General features: G+C 44.6%; 1 protein-coding gene across 2 annotated transcripts in view; it reads right to left on the minus strand.

Moving 5' to 3' along the window:
• Window positions 1-11,735, minus strand: part of LAMA1 (laminin subunit alpha 1) — a 145,989-nt gene extending 134,254 nt beyond the window's left edge. Inside the window, exon 1 of one of the 2 annotated variants that reach the window (XM_037806175.1) lies at window positions 11,614-11,735. In XM_037806175.1, coding sequence (XP_037662103.1) covers window positions 11,614-11,689 — 76 coding nt within the window. In that variant the 5' untranslated portion in view covers window positions 11,690-11,735. Of the gene's footprint in view, window positions 1-8,081; window positions 8,104-11,613 lie in introns of those variants that run through there. The other variant, XM_037806176.1, reaches the window with a different exon arrangement.
• Window positions 11,736-14,735: the final 3,000 nt, after the last annotated feature.

Below are 14,735 nucleotides of genomic sequence, written 5' to 3' on the forward strand. Positions count from 1 at the left end.
TGCATTCTTGTGGGAGCAGGTGTATTAGTGTGGATTGGGTTGGAACCTATTGGTTCAGTGTCCATGCAGATGTGACCCACCCAACTGTAGGCGATAACTCAGATGAGATAATTTCCATGGAGGTGCGGCCCCACCCATTTGGCGTGGGCCTTGATTAGTTTACTAGAGCACTATATAAGCTCAGACAGAAGGAGCGAGCTTGCTACAGCCAAGAGGGACACTTTGAAGAACACACAGCAGCTGAGAGAGGAGATGGAGATTATAGAGACATTTTTGAGATGGCCTTTGAAAGCAGTCTTTTGCTCCTGAAAAGCTAAGAAAGGACAAATGTCCCAAGAGCAACTGAGAGTGACATTTTTGAGGAGCTGCTTCCTAGAGAGGAACGTCCTGGGAGAAAGCCACTTTGAAACCAGAACTCCGGAGCAGATGCCAACCACGTGCCTTCCCAGCTAAGAGAGGTTTTCCAGATGCCACTGGCCATCCTCCAGCAAAGGTACCCGATTGTTGATGCATTTTCTTGGAAACTTCATGGCCTTAAGACTGTAACTGTGTAACCAAAGAAACCCCCTTTATAAAAGCCAATCCGTCTCTGGTATTTTGTATTCTGGCAGCATTAGCAAACCAGAACAGCTTCCAAATGAAACATCTTGGCATTTCAAAGCATACCATTAAAAAATGAAAGGACAAACAGAAAAATTTTGCAAATCATATTTCTTAGAAAGGACTTGTATTCCCAAAATATTAAGAACTCTTGCAACTCGATACTAAGAAGAAAAAAAACAATTTAAAAATGGGCAAAGTATTTGAATAGACAATTCTCCATCAGGGAAAGACTGACCATATGCAATGGGACACATCTTAACTCAGTCAACTAAAATACTGAAAACTAAACCAACAAAGTTAGAAACCACTAAAGACACAGGAGATGTTATGCTCATATATCCAAAAAGAATAGACCGTTCTTTCATTCAGCAATAAGTGATTTTTATCAAACAAAAATCCATCTGTGACATAAATTCTGTATGCCTTTGTTCTGTTCCTAAGAAGCTGAGGTTGTCTTCTTCCAAAATGCCTGGAGGAAAACAGCTGTTCCCTCACTTAAACAAAACATCTTCCAAAGGCAGGCAGGTAGAGCTTCCTTAAAAAGTTCTTACTGTATATAAAATATTGGAACTACAAGAACTTGGCAAAAAATGCCAGCAGCAAGGGCTAAAGCTAAAAACAATAGAGTACTCAGAAGTCAGACTCTATTCTAAAAAGAAATGGAATGTTTGACTGGAAGTCCCTTTCTGTTTAAGGTGGCTTTATTCTACAGCAATAAATGGAATGACATTGGCATATGGGGCATTCGGAAGCGAAACTCTCTCCCCAATCAGAGTTGACCACAAACCCCAGTATGATTCTCTAGGTGCATTTCATGCTTGCTAGGCAACAAGTACTGTGGGTGCAGGGACCACTTGTCATGTGGCACCTAGAGGAATTCTGCAAACATGCTGAATAGATGAATGAATGAATTGCTGGCTTGAGATGTCCAGAAGCCAGTGGCTCCAAACCTAGAAATGTTTTTGTTAGATATAATCTGGATTATGCAGCTGTATTGAACACACATCATCAGGGAATATTCATTCAATTCGGTTCAATGACCAAAATGTAATCCATTTTTTCCTTTGTTCTGAACTGGTAGACAGATAAAAGAAACATTAATATTCCCTTAAAATTAGGGAGCCCCTCCTGGTGACCAGTCTCTGGGGCTCTTCTCGCTCCGTATCTGAACCCCAACTGTGGGCATAACTGTGGTGCTTGGAGGTTAGGCAGAAGGTATTTGAACTTCTTGTTTCTGCTGCTAGGTTGCCCCTGATCATGTGTTCTGGTTTAGAGTGTGAGCTAAGGCCCTGGTCCCGTAAACGTGTCAACCCTCTGCCTTAGTTTGGTGACCTGGATTCTCCCTTGTTCCCTGTCTGTGAATCCCATCTGGGTGACTGGCTAAGTCCTCCCAGCCATTTTGTGCTGACCCCCTGCCCTTTCCCAGGACACTGTCACTCTGCTTCTCATCAGGGACATCCCAAATCCCAGCTACCTGTCCATCCACATCCCTAAATCGTGCCCACGGTTTCCCTCGTAGCCCCCGTTGCTTGTAGGCATTGGGACTTTAGATCATTCATCCGACAAATATTTACAGAGTAGACACTATCTGCCCGTTATGGTGCTAGATGTTAGAATTACAGGCTGAAGTTGTGGAACTGTGACCCATGACATTCTCTGAAATTTATTTTCTAACTACTTGTTAAATCATATTTTGAAAGTTATTACTATTATGTATATATGTAAAAGTTCACAATTTTAAAAATGCATTAAAAAAAATTACAGGCAAACATCTGTGTCCTCAAGGAGAGATGGGAGAATTAACAAATAGTCACAAAATGGCAGGCTGGCCAGGTGTACAGACAAATTGCAGTGGAACAAGAAAGACGACTGCCTGGGTGCTTGGGTGGCTAGAAATCGGTCAGCAGCCACAGGTGGAATAAAGAAGGTATTACAGTGCCACACTCAGAGCACAGAGGCCCGAGCCGCCACGTCCTGTGATGGACACACAGGTGGTTCAGAATGGCCAAAAGATGGTTAGCAGAAGGAGAAGAGCTGTGGAGAGGCCTGAGCTGGGAGGGACCACCAAGGGCTCTAAGCCTGCTCAGTGGAGAGTGAGACGCCACTAAAGCAGTTCAATGGGGGCTGGATGGAAAGACCTGCTTCACCATCCATTAGCTCATGTGGAGCCTTGGGGGCGAGCAACCGTCTGAGCCCTAAGAAGACTGACTTCTCGGCCACCTTAGACTTCAGCTCAGCACTTGTGGCTGGGCTCCAGTAGCACCTGACCCTCTCCATATAGGTCCAGGTCTAGTCACGGACTAGAAAAAAAGATCCCTTAATATATGGTCCTTGAGTCCAGGTCTAGATTCTGGCTCTGCTCTGTTTGGGGTTCATCAATACAACACCTTTCCAAGTAGCTTTAGAGGGGAAGCCAGGCAGGGTCCGTGGGTCAGTACAGGTGGTATGCTATGCGTGTGCGTGTTTGTTGTGTGTGTGTGCATGGGCATGAGTGTGCGTGTGTGTGTGTGTGGTGTGTAGTACATGTGTGGGGTGCATGTGTGTGTTGGGGATGTGTGAGGAAGAATGGTTCTTGTTTTGTTGTGTGGAGCCGGAAGGGATACGAGAAGTCAAAGAGTGAAGGAAAATTCTGAAGGCCTTGAGAAGCAAGATGCATCACAGATTCATCAATTAAAGACAAGATGAGAGAAGGACAGGAGCTAGAAGTGAAAAAGGGAAGCTCGACTTTGGCATCACTGAATCTGAGAAAGTACAATTGAGGGCCAGGTTGCAACACGCGAGGAGGTAGCCACGGTCAACACTAAGGGAAGGTAGCCATGGCTTGTTCATTTAAAGGAATTGGGAAGTGGGTGACATGGCACCAAATAATAGAAGGTATTTAATAAATTGTGGATGGAATAAAAAATGAGTGAAAAATTCAATTCGTCTGTCAACCACCCAACCCAGTGATGTAACATCATAACCCAAGCATGGCAGACTCCAAATGGCATATTTGACAGAAGGGTGTAGTGAGTAACCAAGTTACAAAACAAGACTGAAACAGTGCTAATGTAAACATGAGTGCGCCAATGAATGAACACTACTGAGACTTACCAAGTGGCAAACATTCGATGAAGGCTGTTGGGATGCAAAGAAGGACCCACCTTTACTAGGCAGCACCAGTGATCCAGGGACCAGGGGAAGGTCTGCTTGTGACTTTAGAGAGTGTATGATCATCCCCTTTTCACCAAGCAGCATGAACAGCAAGAAATAGATATGAAGTGAAAGATCGGGAGATAAGCATTCGGCCTGTGTTATGCACACAGTATGAGACCATGGGCTGGGCAGACAAGAGGCCACCGAGGCCCCAGTTAGCACCACCATGAACAAGCACAGGGATTATTACTGTGTACGTCATCCCTTTGCACACCTTGTGCTGCTGTGTAACTGCATTCACCATTCATCATGCAACTTAATGGTTCTCAACCCTGGCTGCAGACAAGGAGCAGCTTTTAAATGCAAATGACCAGACACCACCCCATACCAAAAAAACAAAAAACAAAAAACAAAATCATAATCCCTAGGGCTAGGACCTGGATATTATATGATCAAAATCTAATGCATAGCCTAGAGAGGCAACATCGTATGAGCTATGTTTGTGACTTCTCTACTGAGAACTCACAGGACAAGGTGGAGCACGGAGAAGAGCAAGCCAAGCCGGTGAGCCAAGAGTCCTCACATGTAAGAAAGGAAGCGTAAGGGAAAGAGACTACCACTATGATCAGCAGTGGTGCTGACTAAAGCTACCAGTTAACATGGGGGCCCCTTCTCCTTTCCTCCCCCTCCAACACTCAGCCAACTCATCCATTTGTGAACTACATTACATGAGTGTAAGCAAGCATTACTCTGATAGGAACTTCAACCAGTGTGACATGAATCCCTCAACTCTTTCCTTGACCATTATTTCTTATGGAGAACATTTCTTTCTTTATACAAGCATTTTTCAGTTCCTTGGTCTTCTTCAGAAACAAGTCCATCAAGAATGATGAGATGTGTATTGGAATCACACCTTAGATGGCAGCTGAGAATGGGGAACTCAAGACTAATGCTGCATTGCTAGGCTTTGCATATCCCTGATCTGGGGTATGGCATAGAGCAGTTCTAATATCTGCTCAGTGCACAAATGAATGAGTGAATAAATGAATATTCAAATGCAGGAAAAAAACAGAAAAAGTGACAAGAAATGACAACAGTCCCACAAGGGAAGATTATTCCTCGTCTCCAAGAAAGTGCTATCTAAAATGTTAACTCTCCTAAAGAAAACCATTGGGGACTTCCAAAGGCATTTAACATGCTACAGAAGACTTCTAGAATGAACAAAAATATGCCAGGGAAACCAGGGGTGGAGTTGTAGAGAGATGTGAAAACCATATTTTGTACAAAAACCAAGATGGAAACAACAGAATCGAGAGATTATGAACAAAGGGGTGAAAAGATAGACCATGGGAATTTTCACCACCCACCAAGGACCCAGAAACAGGAATGGAAATTAAGCCAAGTGGCAGAGATAGTTCTGGAACAACAAATAAATGAGAAACCCAAAACGGTCAGCTTGGAGACCAACTGGAAAGGTCCTTGAGCCTCTGGACACCAAAATGGGAATAAGGTTTATTTAAACCCAGATTCTGGATCCTACCCAGACTTCCCAAATCATAATCCCGTGGGGTGGATGGTAAAGACATCTAGGAGGCTGGGGAACTTCACGGCCAGAGAAGGGCCAGGGCAGACCTGTGGCTGCTAAGGAAACTGCCATCTCTGGAGAATCTGTGGAGGTTACAACACAACCATGGCCAAAGACTCAGGTTTTAGCACTAGAATCCCCTACCCTTAAGCTATCTGTGTATTGAAAGTAATGCTGGGAACTAAGATTTTGATCTTTGAAAGAGAAATGCTCCTTCGTTTTTTAATCTTGGTTGATGGTATTCTGGCATCCAAAACTGTACCAGAAGGCAACACAAACTGGGTGAGAACCCTGATTTATCACAAAATAAAGTGCAAATTCAGAAATGCAACAGTTGATACAATAACAAGGCTGTGCTTGGGCAGTCGAATGTGGGCTATGCGTGGGAGGTCCTGTCAGGTTTTAAGTAGGAAATGGGGTGCATTTCAGGCAAACAGAATCACGGCAGGGAACGCAAGGAAAGGGGTTTTGCAACAGAAGCAGAAGGTTCTGGGTAGAGAAAGTTGGGATAAAAGTGAGGCAGTTGAGGCCAAATATGGGGGCATCACTGAGGACCATGGCAGGTAAGCAGGAGTTGGAATCTAATGAAGCAAAAGAGTGACATGATGAAGGCTGTATTTTAGCAGGGTTTGCCCACCTGCTGTGTGGGAATTGATTAAGTGAAAGTAACTGTTAGGAGCTGCTGGAGGTAGCAATTTAGACAGATGGTGATAATTTGCAGTAGTGACAGAAACAAACAAAAAAATTAGGAACTTTTTAAAAGGAAGAAATGAAAATTCAGAGGGACAATTTGGACAAGGAAATACAAAAAAAGGAAAAGAAGACAAAGCCAATGAAACTGAAAAAAATACCATTAAGTGGGAGAAATATGGAGGCAGCCCTTTGGAGAAGAAACAAATTTCCTCAAGCTAGGACTGAGATAGCAAGATAACTGCTTTAAGGGAGGGAAATTCTGTGATTAGAAAGGTTGGGAGGCATTTAAATGTCTATGGTGTACATTACAGAGTGAGCGTTGTGGTACGCGATTTTTCTTTCTTCCTCTTTTAACTAAAAATGATCTGCCAAACTTAAGCATCTTCTTTAACCTCACTATTGTTATAGAGAATTTCCTGAGGTTCTGGCAGGAAATTATGGAGCGATGGAACAAAATGCAGGAAATACTTTAGGGAATGAGAAAAGATTCACTTTCCATAAATACTCATTGATCTAAATTTGACATTCCCACCAGAAATACAGAAGATTCTCTGGCACAAGAATTTCAGTAATACTGCCTGCTGGCCAAAAGATCAGACTTCAAAGATAACTTCAGGAATGAAGAGATTCAAACTTCAGATGGCTGATTCAAAATGAAAAAAAAATATTAAAAGGTGCAGGCACCAGCTGAAATCAGCTCGTCTGCATTTCTGTGCCGTCTTTTCTGGATTAACACTTTCAGATAAGTGCTTACCTAGACAAGAGTATTATCCACCAGACTGATCTGGAATGTCACTGCCTCTATTGTCTGCCTCCTGTCCCCAAGCAAAACACAAAATCACTGGGAACAAGTCAACCCAAAGAACACTCTCTGACCCAGGCTTAAGAAAACAAAGCCTCAAGTGGAAAGAGTCTATGATTTTAAATGGTTACTCTGAGGAAAGACTGTCTCCCTCAATTTAAAGGACCTAAAAATGCAATGAGCTCAAAAGCATGAGTTTTTATGTTGAAATTCCTCCCTGACAGGCAGGTTACAACAGAACCTGAGTTCATAACCTTAACTAAATTAGTTCCATAAAGGATTTTTTTTCTCCTCATTGATTTCGAAATGCATTTACATACTCAGTTGTCCATGGATGCATATTAGTATTCTAGAAATAAACAAGTGAAAGAAACATTTGCCAACATGAAAATAATCTACACACCTCTTTGTTAGGATACTATAGTTTATCTTGTTCATACAAACATCTCTGGGAAATGTAACTAAAAACTTTGGCTAAGGTCTAATAAGTGCTGGAGTTCTCTCCAGTTAACTTGTGTATTCAAGGTGCAGGGTTAAATTTTTTCAAAGGGAATTATTTTTAAAATTGTGTGCGTCTGCCGTAGTATTCCAGTAATCACACAGATAAACCAAATAAAACGCTATCCTCAACTTCGCATTGAAGTATTCTTGAACCTGATTACTCTATATCATAAAGGTCCCAAAATATATTTTTAAAAATTCTTTATGGCTAAAAAAAGCTTATTAATGCAACAGTAAACAATACTTTTAGAGGGAATGCAATATCCTGATATCAACTGATGACCTCGTTTTCAAATTACAAAAGATCTAGGAAACGCTGCTCTAATACTGTTCTATCAAAGACCTGCTTGGAAGGAACATGTCAAAAGCTGAAGACCTAATAGGTATACATATTCATTAAATGAGGCAGCCACATCCTGTACCAGGTACATTGAAGGGGACAGGGACATCAAAAGGTAATGACGGTGGTTAAAATGGTCCCTGCACTCAAGAAGCCTGAGCTGGTGGTGAGACAGACAGACAAAGGAGTCAATTATTTACAACACGATAAGCACAACAGTGGCATTAAGTGCAAGGACAATGGGAGTCCAGGAAAGGGATTCTATTAATAATTCACATAGAGGACCGAGAAGGTTGTTCAGGGTTTTAGAACCCAAGACTTGTCCAGCACTTAGCCACAGTGCCAAGAAACACTGGTGAGCTACGGATAGATGCAAGTGTGCCAAGGATGTGTCCTTGGCACTGGAGCTCTGGGGTCCCAACCTCCCATTTGCGCCCAGTGCAATGCAGGATGATGCCATCTTGTACGTGCAGGGATGAGGCGGAAAGTTCAGAAGTGTTGGTCTAAGCCAGAGGGTGGAGGAAGGTCACCCTGCAAGACACAGAGGACTGAGTGTAAGTCCTATTCGGGGAACACCAAGCAAGGTGACAAGGAAGTGGTGGGAATGGGGAGAAATGGGGAAAGGACATGGGCAAGGTTCAGAAGTGCCTACTTTTTCCTGAATACCGTGGGGCATTGATAAAGAACTTTATACAAGGGTGCAAGTGGTTAACAAGAGGAGCTGTTGGAAAAATCACATGGGTGGCAATGCTGAGAGGGGAGAGCATGGAGCAGGAGGCTGGTTAGAGAATGGCCACAACATTTCATGGGAAGACAAACAACTCCTCAGCAGTGGGGATAAGCAATGGGGAGCAAAAATGGGAGATGGATGGCAGAGATTTTTGAGTTCAAATCACTAAGCCTCAGTGCTCAAATGAATGTGGGCAACGAAAGAGGGACGGCTTCCCAGATTGACTAGCAAGCACTGCCAGTTTAACGCAGTAACAACTATCATTATTGACACGCATGTGACATGCCCAACTCTGGGCTAATCTTTTTCATGTATTATTTAACAGCATCAAGCCCATTCATTTTACAGATAGGAAGATTGATGTTCAGAGATATTAAGACACTTGCCCAATGTCACAACTAAGCAAAATAACAGGTCTGGCATTTGAGCCCCAAACTATTGGATTCCAAACAACAGTCTCCAGATTTCTAAATGGTTATGCACCCAGGAGAACATAGCTTGGAAGAGAGCCCCCAATAGTTTTATCTAAAATAGTAATAATGACGTTGGTAGATAATGCTTATTGAGGGCTAACCTTGTACTAAGAACTGATCTGAGCCCTTTTCTTACATTATTTCATTTCATCATTAACACACCTCCTTCAAAGTAGGTTACTTTTATTATTCCCATCCTATAGATGGTAAGTCTAAAGCTCAGAAAAGTTATGTTACTTGACCAATTTGCCACAGCTGGTAAAGCCAGAGAATAAAACACCTGAAGGTGTGTATCCTGCATTCTTTCCCCATACAAACTTGCCGTAGACGATAATGAATTATTATAAAGTGGTAGAGTGTTTCAAGGATCATTACCTTGAAATAAGTTGTCACATAAACGGTTTATGATACTGGCTCGTAAAGCAGTGCAATTCTCACTGTGGCACAGGCGCTACAGAACACTGTATGTGCTTTTTTCATATCCTTATTGCATTTGTATTCTTGACCACATTAGATTAAAGTAGCTACAGGTGTAGGCTTTGTAATTCATGTCTGGGAAAGAGGAAGGGGTAAAAGGTCACGGGTCAAAGTCTGGGATATGCAGTAGGCAGGCAGTGATGTTTTTATCACGCAGATCCTTGTTTCCCACTGCTAAAATCAGTATTTTTTATTTGCCATTACTTGAGGAATACAGCTACAAAAAAAGAAAAATGCACCTTTGAAACCCATTATGGCACACACACTTTACTGTGGAGTACTCTAATACTATTTCACTTATGAGAATGAAATGGATTTTCTTTTCTATCCTCAGAATTATTGTTTGATTTCTATACTTGGAATTGCCTATTTTTACTTAGAAAAAATAAAGGTGGCTTTAAAACAGAAGAATTGATGAGCCAACCTGTGAAATGACTATAATTCTATCTAATCACTATGAACTTAACACAATATTTCAGAAATATCATTATCTCTTACTCTATACTTAGGGAGAGCTCCCTGTACACGTGCTACATTTCAAAGGAAATTCTGCTTCTGGATCCTATCCTGAGTTTGTAAGATTATCCACAGAGGCTGGGGAATGAACAGAAGACTCCTATAATCTCAACGTTATTAGATAATAATCACTTTCAACAATTTAAGCCCCCAGTAGCTACCTCAGGATGTCCTGCAAGTCAAGACCATTTTATGATGACCATATTTATGCGACTTCACTAATCATTCATGCAATATAAAGGAGCACAAAATTATATTTGAAAAAAATCAAAACTACCTCAAGGATGCGTGTTAGGAAAGGTTGATGGGGTGGCACAGAGAGGCAGAGAGACTAGTAAATAGCAAATGTGATCTGAAAGATCCAAAGGCTCCTGCTGTGGGTGGTTTCCCACAGCATCTCCAAGCAGGAAAGCACTTTCTCCAAACACCATTCATCACCACGCAGGCCAAGGACCAGCCCGAGAAAAACGGAAAACATCGGGACATCTCCTGAGGCCCGGACTTTCCATTTCTTAGATTAACAAAGCTAAGTGGCGCTGCCTTTCTCCACACTGTGGGAAACCTGGGCTTGTTCACGTTGGGCAACCGGATAGAAGCGAGTTAGTCTTCGAGGGGGTCAGAAGCCTCCTCTCCCGGAAGGCTGGCCCCTTTCACCGACAATAATGTAAATGCCCTCCATCCCAGCCCGGGTCCCGCGCAGACAGAAGTCCTGCTATTCAAAGCTGTATTCCCAGCTCCGGTGCAGCGCTTTCATCATGAACGCGTGGATGAATGAATGAAATGCTCTCGTTTCTGCAAGATTTCACAGCTGAGCACAATTCCGGAACGCACATTTTTCCTACGAGGGTACTTCGCATTGTGCTACCTCCTTTGGGCCCGTGCTTTTTTTTTTTTTTTTTTTTTTAATGAAAATGAGTATCTGAGGAGTAAGCCCACTGCCACGTGTTGCACGCGGTAAAGTGTCTGCAAGAGATATTAGTGACTGACCCGCCAACAAAAGCAAGGCTGGAATCTGTCGAGTGGGGAAAGAGGGTGTCCCTTTCTCAGTGAGGACAGACCTTTGAAAATTCGCTTCGGGTTTACGTTCTCAAAACTTGCAACCCGTGCTAGGAGCATGCGAAGTGTCCCCCCATCCCCGCCCTCCCTTAGCAGCCGTCTCCCTCGCCCCGGAGTGACCACAGTCTCACCGGCGGGGACAGAGCCGGTTTGGCCACTTCGGAGACTGTACAAAGGGCGAGTTTCCGAGGAGCATCTGAGCCCCAGACGGCGGGACCATCGAGCTGACCCCGCGGGACCACGCGGCGCCTCGGGAGCATTCCTATCCTTTCACAGCCCCGCGCGGTCAGCCTTCGGCCACCCCAGCAGTGGCCCAACAAAACGCGGCCGCCGATCCCGGGGGCGGAAAGCTGGGGTGCCGCGGAGCAGAGCCCCTCCCTGCGTCGCACTCCCAACGTCCCGCTCCCGCCGCCCTTGCACTGCCCGCTCAGCCGCGCTCCTAGACGCGAGCGAGACAGCGGGAGATCCCCAGGGGGCTCCGCTCACAGCCTCGGAGGGCCTGAGGATTCAAAACCGAGGGCTCCGAGGAGGGCGCCGCGGTCGCCGGGGGTGCCCCCAGCCCCTCGGGTCCCGGCCTGGGGAGCTTCCCTGGGACGCGCGGGCGATGCACGTGTGCGCACACCCCGGTCGGAGCGAGCCAAGATGCGCACGCAGGCCGAGCGAGAAGCGCCGCGCCGCTTTGTCCCGCGGCCGCCCGCTCACCTCTCTGCTGGCCCCGCGCCACCGCCCAGAGCAGCGCCGCCAGGAGCAGCCGGCCGCGCCCTCCGTCCCCGCGCATCCTCCGCCTCGGGTGGGCTCCGGGGCTGTCCCGGCGCGCGAGTGTGCGGTCCCTGCCGGCAGCCGCCTCCGCCCGGAGCCCCTCGGACACACCCCGCCCGCCCCCAGCCCCTCCCCGCCGCCACCCGGCCTCCGGGAGACCCCTCCCCCCGGCGCGGGCGGGGAGCGAGGGTCCGGGGGCGCGTCCGCCTGGACGAATGGGCGCTCGCGGGGACCCTGGGCGGACCCTGCGCGACGCCAGAGCGGCCCGGATGGGGACCTGGAGCAGGAGGGGCTGCAGCCGCCGGGGTCCGAGGGGTAGTGGAGGGCGGAGGGAGGTGGGTTGGGAGGAGAAGGCGGGTGGCTTCCGAGAAACTATTTGCCCTCTTGACCCTTCCCGCCCCCGCCGCGCCTCTGCAGCCCCGCGTGGCCCCAGGAGCCCCGGGAGGACCGCAGCCGAAAGGGCCTGGCCGCGAGCCACTTCTGCAGCCTACCCCTTCGGTTGCTGACAGCGGATTTGGCGAGGATTTTCCTAAAAATGAGTTGTGACTGGTTTCCCACTTCGTTTGCCTAAGGAAGACAAACAGGGTCGTTGGACTTTTTAATTAGTATTAGCATATTCTCGCTGCAAGAAGACAAGGATTCCCTTTTGGAAGGCTTAGTCTTAATAGGAGCTTTCAACTGCCTTTTTTTTTTTCTTTTTTTCTTTTTTTGAACTAAGTCTGGTCTCGGTTAAAGAATTTTTAATTTCCTCTGATTTTTTTGTTGTTGTTGAAAGTATTCATAACACACTGCAGGTCTCACGTTCTCACAATATAAACATAAAAAATAGTAAAAGTTCCCTGTTACTGTCCAGTGCTCTCATTTTGCTGATTTGTTTTTTCTTTTGCCTCAGAGGGAGTCAGTTTTATCTCAGTTAAGTAAATCAATGGGACCTTCTACCAATTCCAGGTTTTCTAAGAACACTTTCTTACACACTTGAATAAAATTTCATTATAATACTTAGGGATTTCTTTTTTTAATTATGGAAGTGCAAAACAGAAAGAGTTTGGCCATTTAAAAAGGGTGCCATACAATTTTCTGAGAAGGTAGTCATCTCAGTACTAAATTTAAAATACAGAATTATAAGCACATCTGTCTTGAAATAACTCCATACATACACACGTTTTAGAGAGTTTTTGTATGCATTCATATAGATTGTCTTGTGATCTTTACTATTCTACACGATAGGAAGATGTTTATCCTTGTGTGAGAAGGAGGAAATGAGTGCAGGGGGTTCAGATCCCAAAGCCACCAGATGTCTACTCCAGAGCTAACCCTCCAGGTCTTCTGATTTTTAGTCCAATGTCCTCTACATCGCCACGCTCATGAGATCAAAGAGGCAATCAGGAGAACTCACAAGGGGTCCTGTCTCTCCAAATATCCTGGTTCCTAGAAAATCTGGGGATATCAGACTTTATCTTTGAATTGCAGACAGGGAACTTACATTTTTTTCAGGGAAAGCAAAGGGTCAGCATATTTAATGGTAGGAAGCCTCAAAAGTTGCAAGTGAGGATGATTTTTTCACTGCTTGATATTAAGCAGAGAGCTTTCAGAGAAAGAAGCATTTCAGAAGCCAGTTTAATGACCCAGCTTAGGTAAGATGGGATAACAAAAAAATCACAGTTCTATGTGCCTTATAAAACCCTGCAGTATCAGTTCTCATTCTTTGGCATGCTTAGAGACGTCTAAACTACCTACAGCATCATGAACTGCAGGGTGGCCTGTTCAAGGAGAAAATGAGAATAAGAATGTTTACATTTTTTGAGAAACTAGAAATTTGGCTCAGTTAGGCACAAAAAGATGCAGGCTTCATAGTCACCTATAAATAATGAACAATCAGAAATGCCAAAATGCCAAACAATAGTTAGTGGTTAACTGATTCATGGTGAATCAACGCAATAGGCCAGCTTGCAGCCATTCAAAAAGCAAGAGACTTTTAAAATTTGAAAAGATCATGTGGTATGCTCAGGGAGAAAAGCAAAATTCCAAACAAAATGGATATTCTCATTGCAGTTTTATAAAATAAGTACAGGGGCAAATGAAGAACTAGAAGTCAAAAGAAATAGATTTTGTTTTCTTCTGAGGAATAGAAGACAGCTGTGTTCTGCTGATAAGGTGGTGGGAGGTGTTAGGGGGTGGAGAGCATGGGCTAGACTCCCAGATGGCTCGTGTTTGTCCTCCATATCTGCTGGCAGTGACATCTTGGACTAGTTTCCTCATCTGTAAATAGGGATATAAAAGTGCCTATTACATTCATTCAAAAAGCTTTTGTTCAGTTACTTCCACATTTGGGGCAGTAAGGATTTACCCTTGAACACAACCAACATCTATGGTCTCCACCATCGTGGAACACTCAGCCGGATAGTTGAGGCAGAAAAAAATAATCAGAAAAATAATTAAAAATCTAATAAGTGCTATCAGGGAAACAACAGGACACTGAGATAGAGAATGAAGGGATCAAGCATGGACAGGCAGTTAGGGAAGCTTTGGCAGAAACGGTTTGCTGTAAACATTTAAAAGAGCCAATGTATATAACAAATCACCAACACTGTTATTTTTCAATAAGAAGGAAAAACAAGCTTGACCACGTACATTTTCAGAACCAGGGTCCAAGCAGGATGGGATCAGAACTATTTGAAACCACTTAGGGGACCTTGTTGAAATGCAAATTCTAATTCAGTAAGTCTGGGTTGCAGGCCTGAGTTTGCATTTCTAACAAGATGCTGGTAGGCAGAGCACACTTCAGGAGCAAGCGATTTCATTGCTTGTTCTCAATCTTGCCTGCACATTGGGATCATTGGAGGAGTCTTTAAAAAATAGTGTTGCCAGCCGCCACCCCCAGAGATTCTTATTAAATTGGCATGGAGTAGAGACTAGATATCTGGGTTTTTGAAAAGGCCCCCAGGTCATTCTAATGTGCAGCAAAATTTGATAACCACTGGGTTGGACTGACCTGTTCCAGCTTGGAAGATAATTCAGGTTATGGTCTGCAGTGGCTGAGCTGGCGGGGAGGTGGGGGGTAGGGG

The sequence above is a fragment of the Choloepus didactylus genome, chromosome 16 (genome assembly GCF_015220235.1).
Source record: "Choloepus didactylus isolate mChoDid1 chromosome 16, mChoDid1.pri, whole genome shotgun sequence".
Lineage (NCBI taxonomy): Eukaryota > Metazoa > Chordata > Mammalia > Pilosa > Megalonychidae > Choloepus > Choloepus didactylus.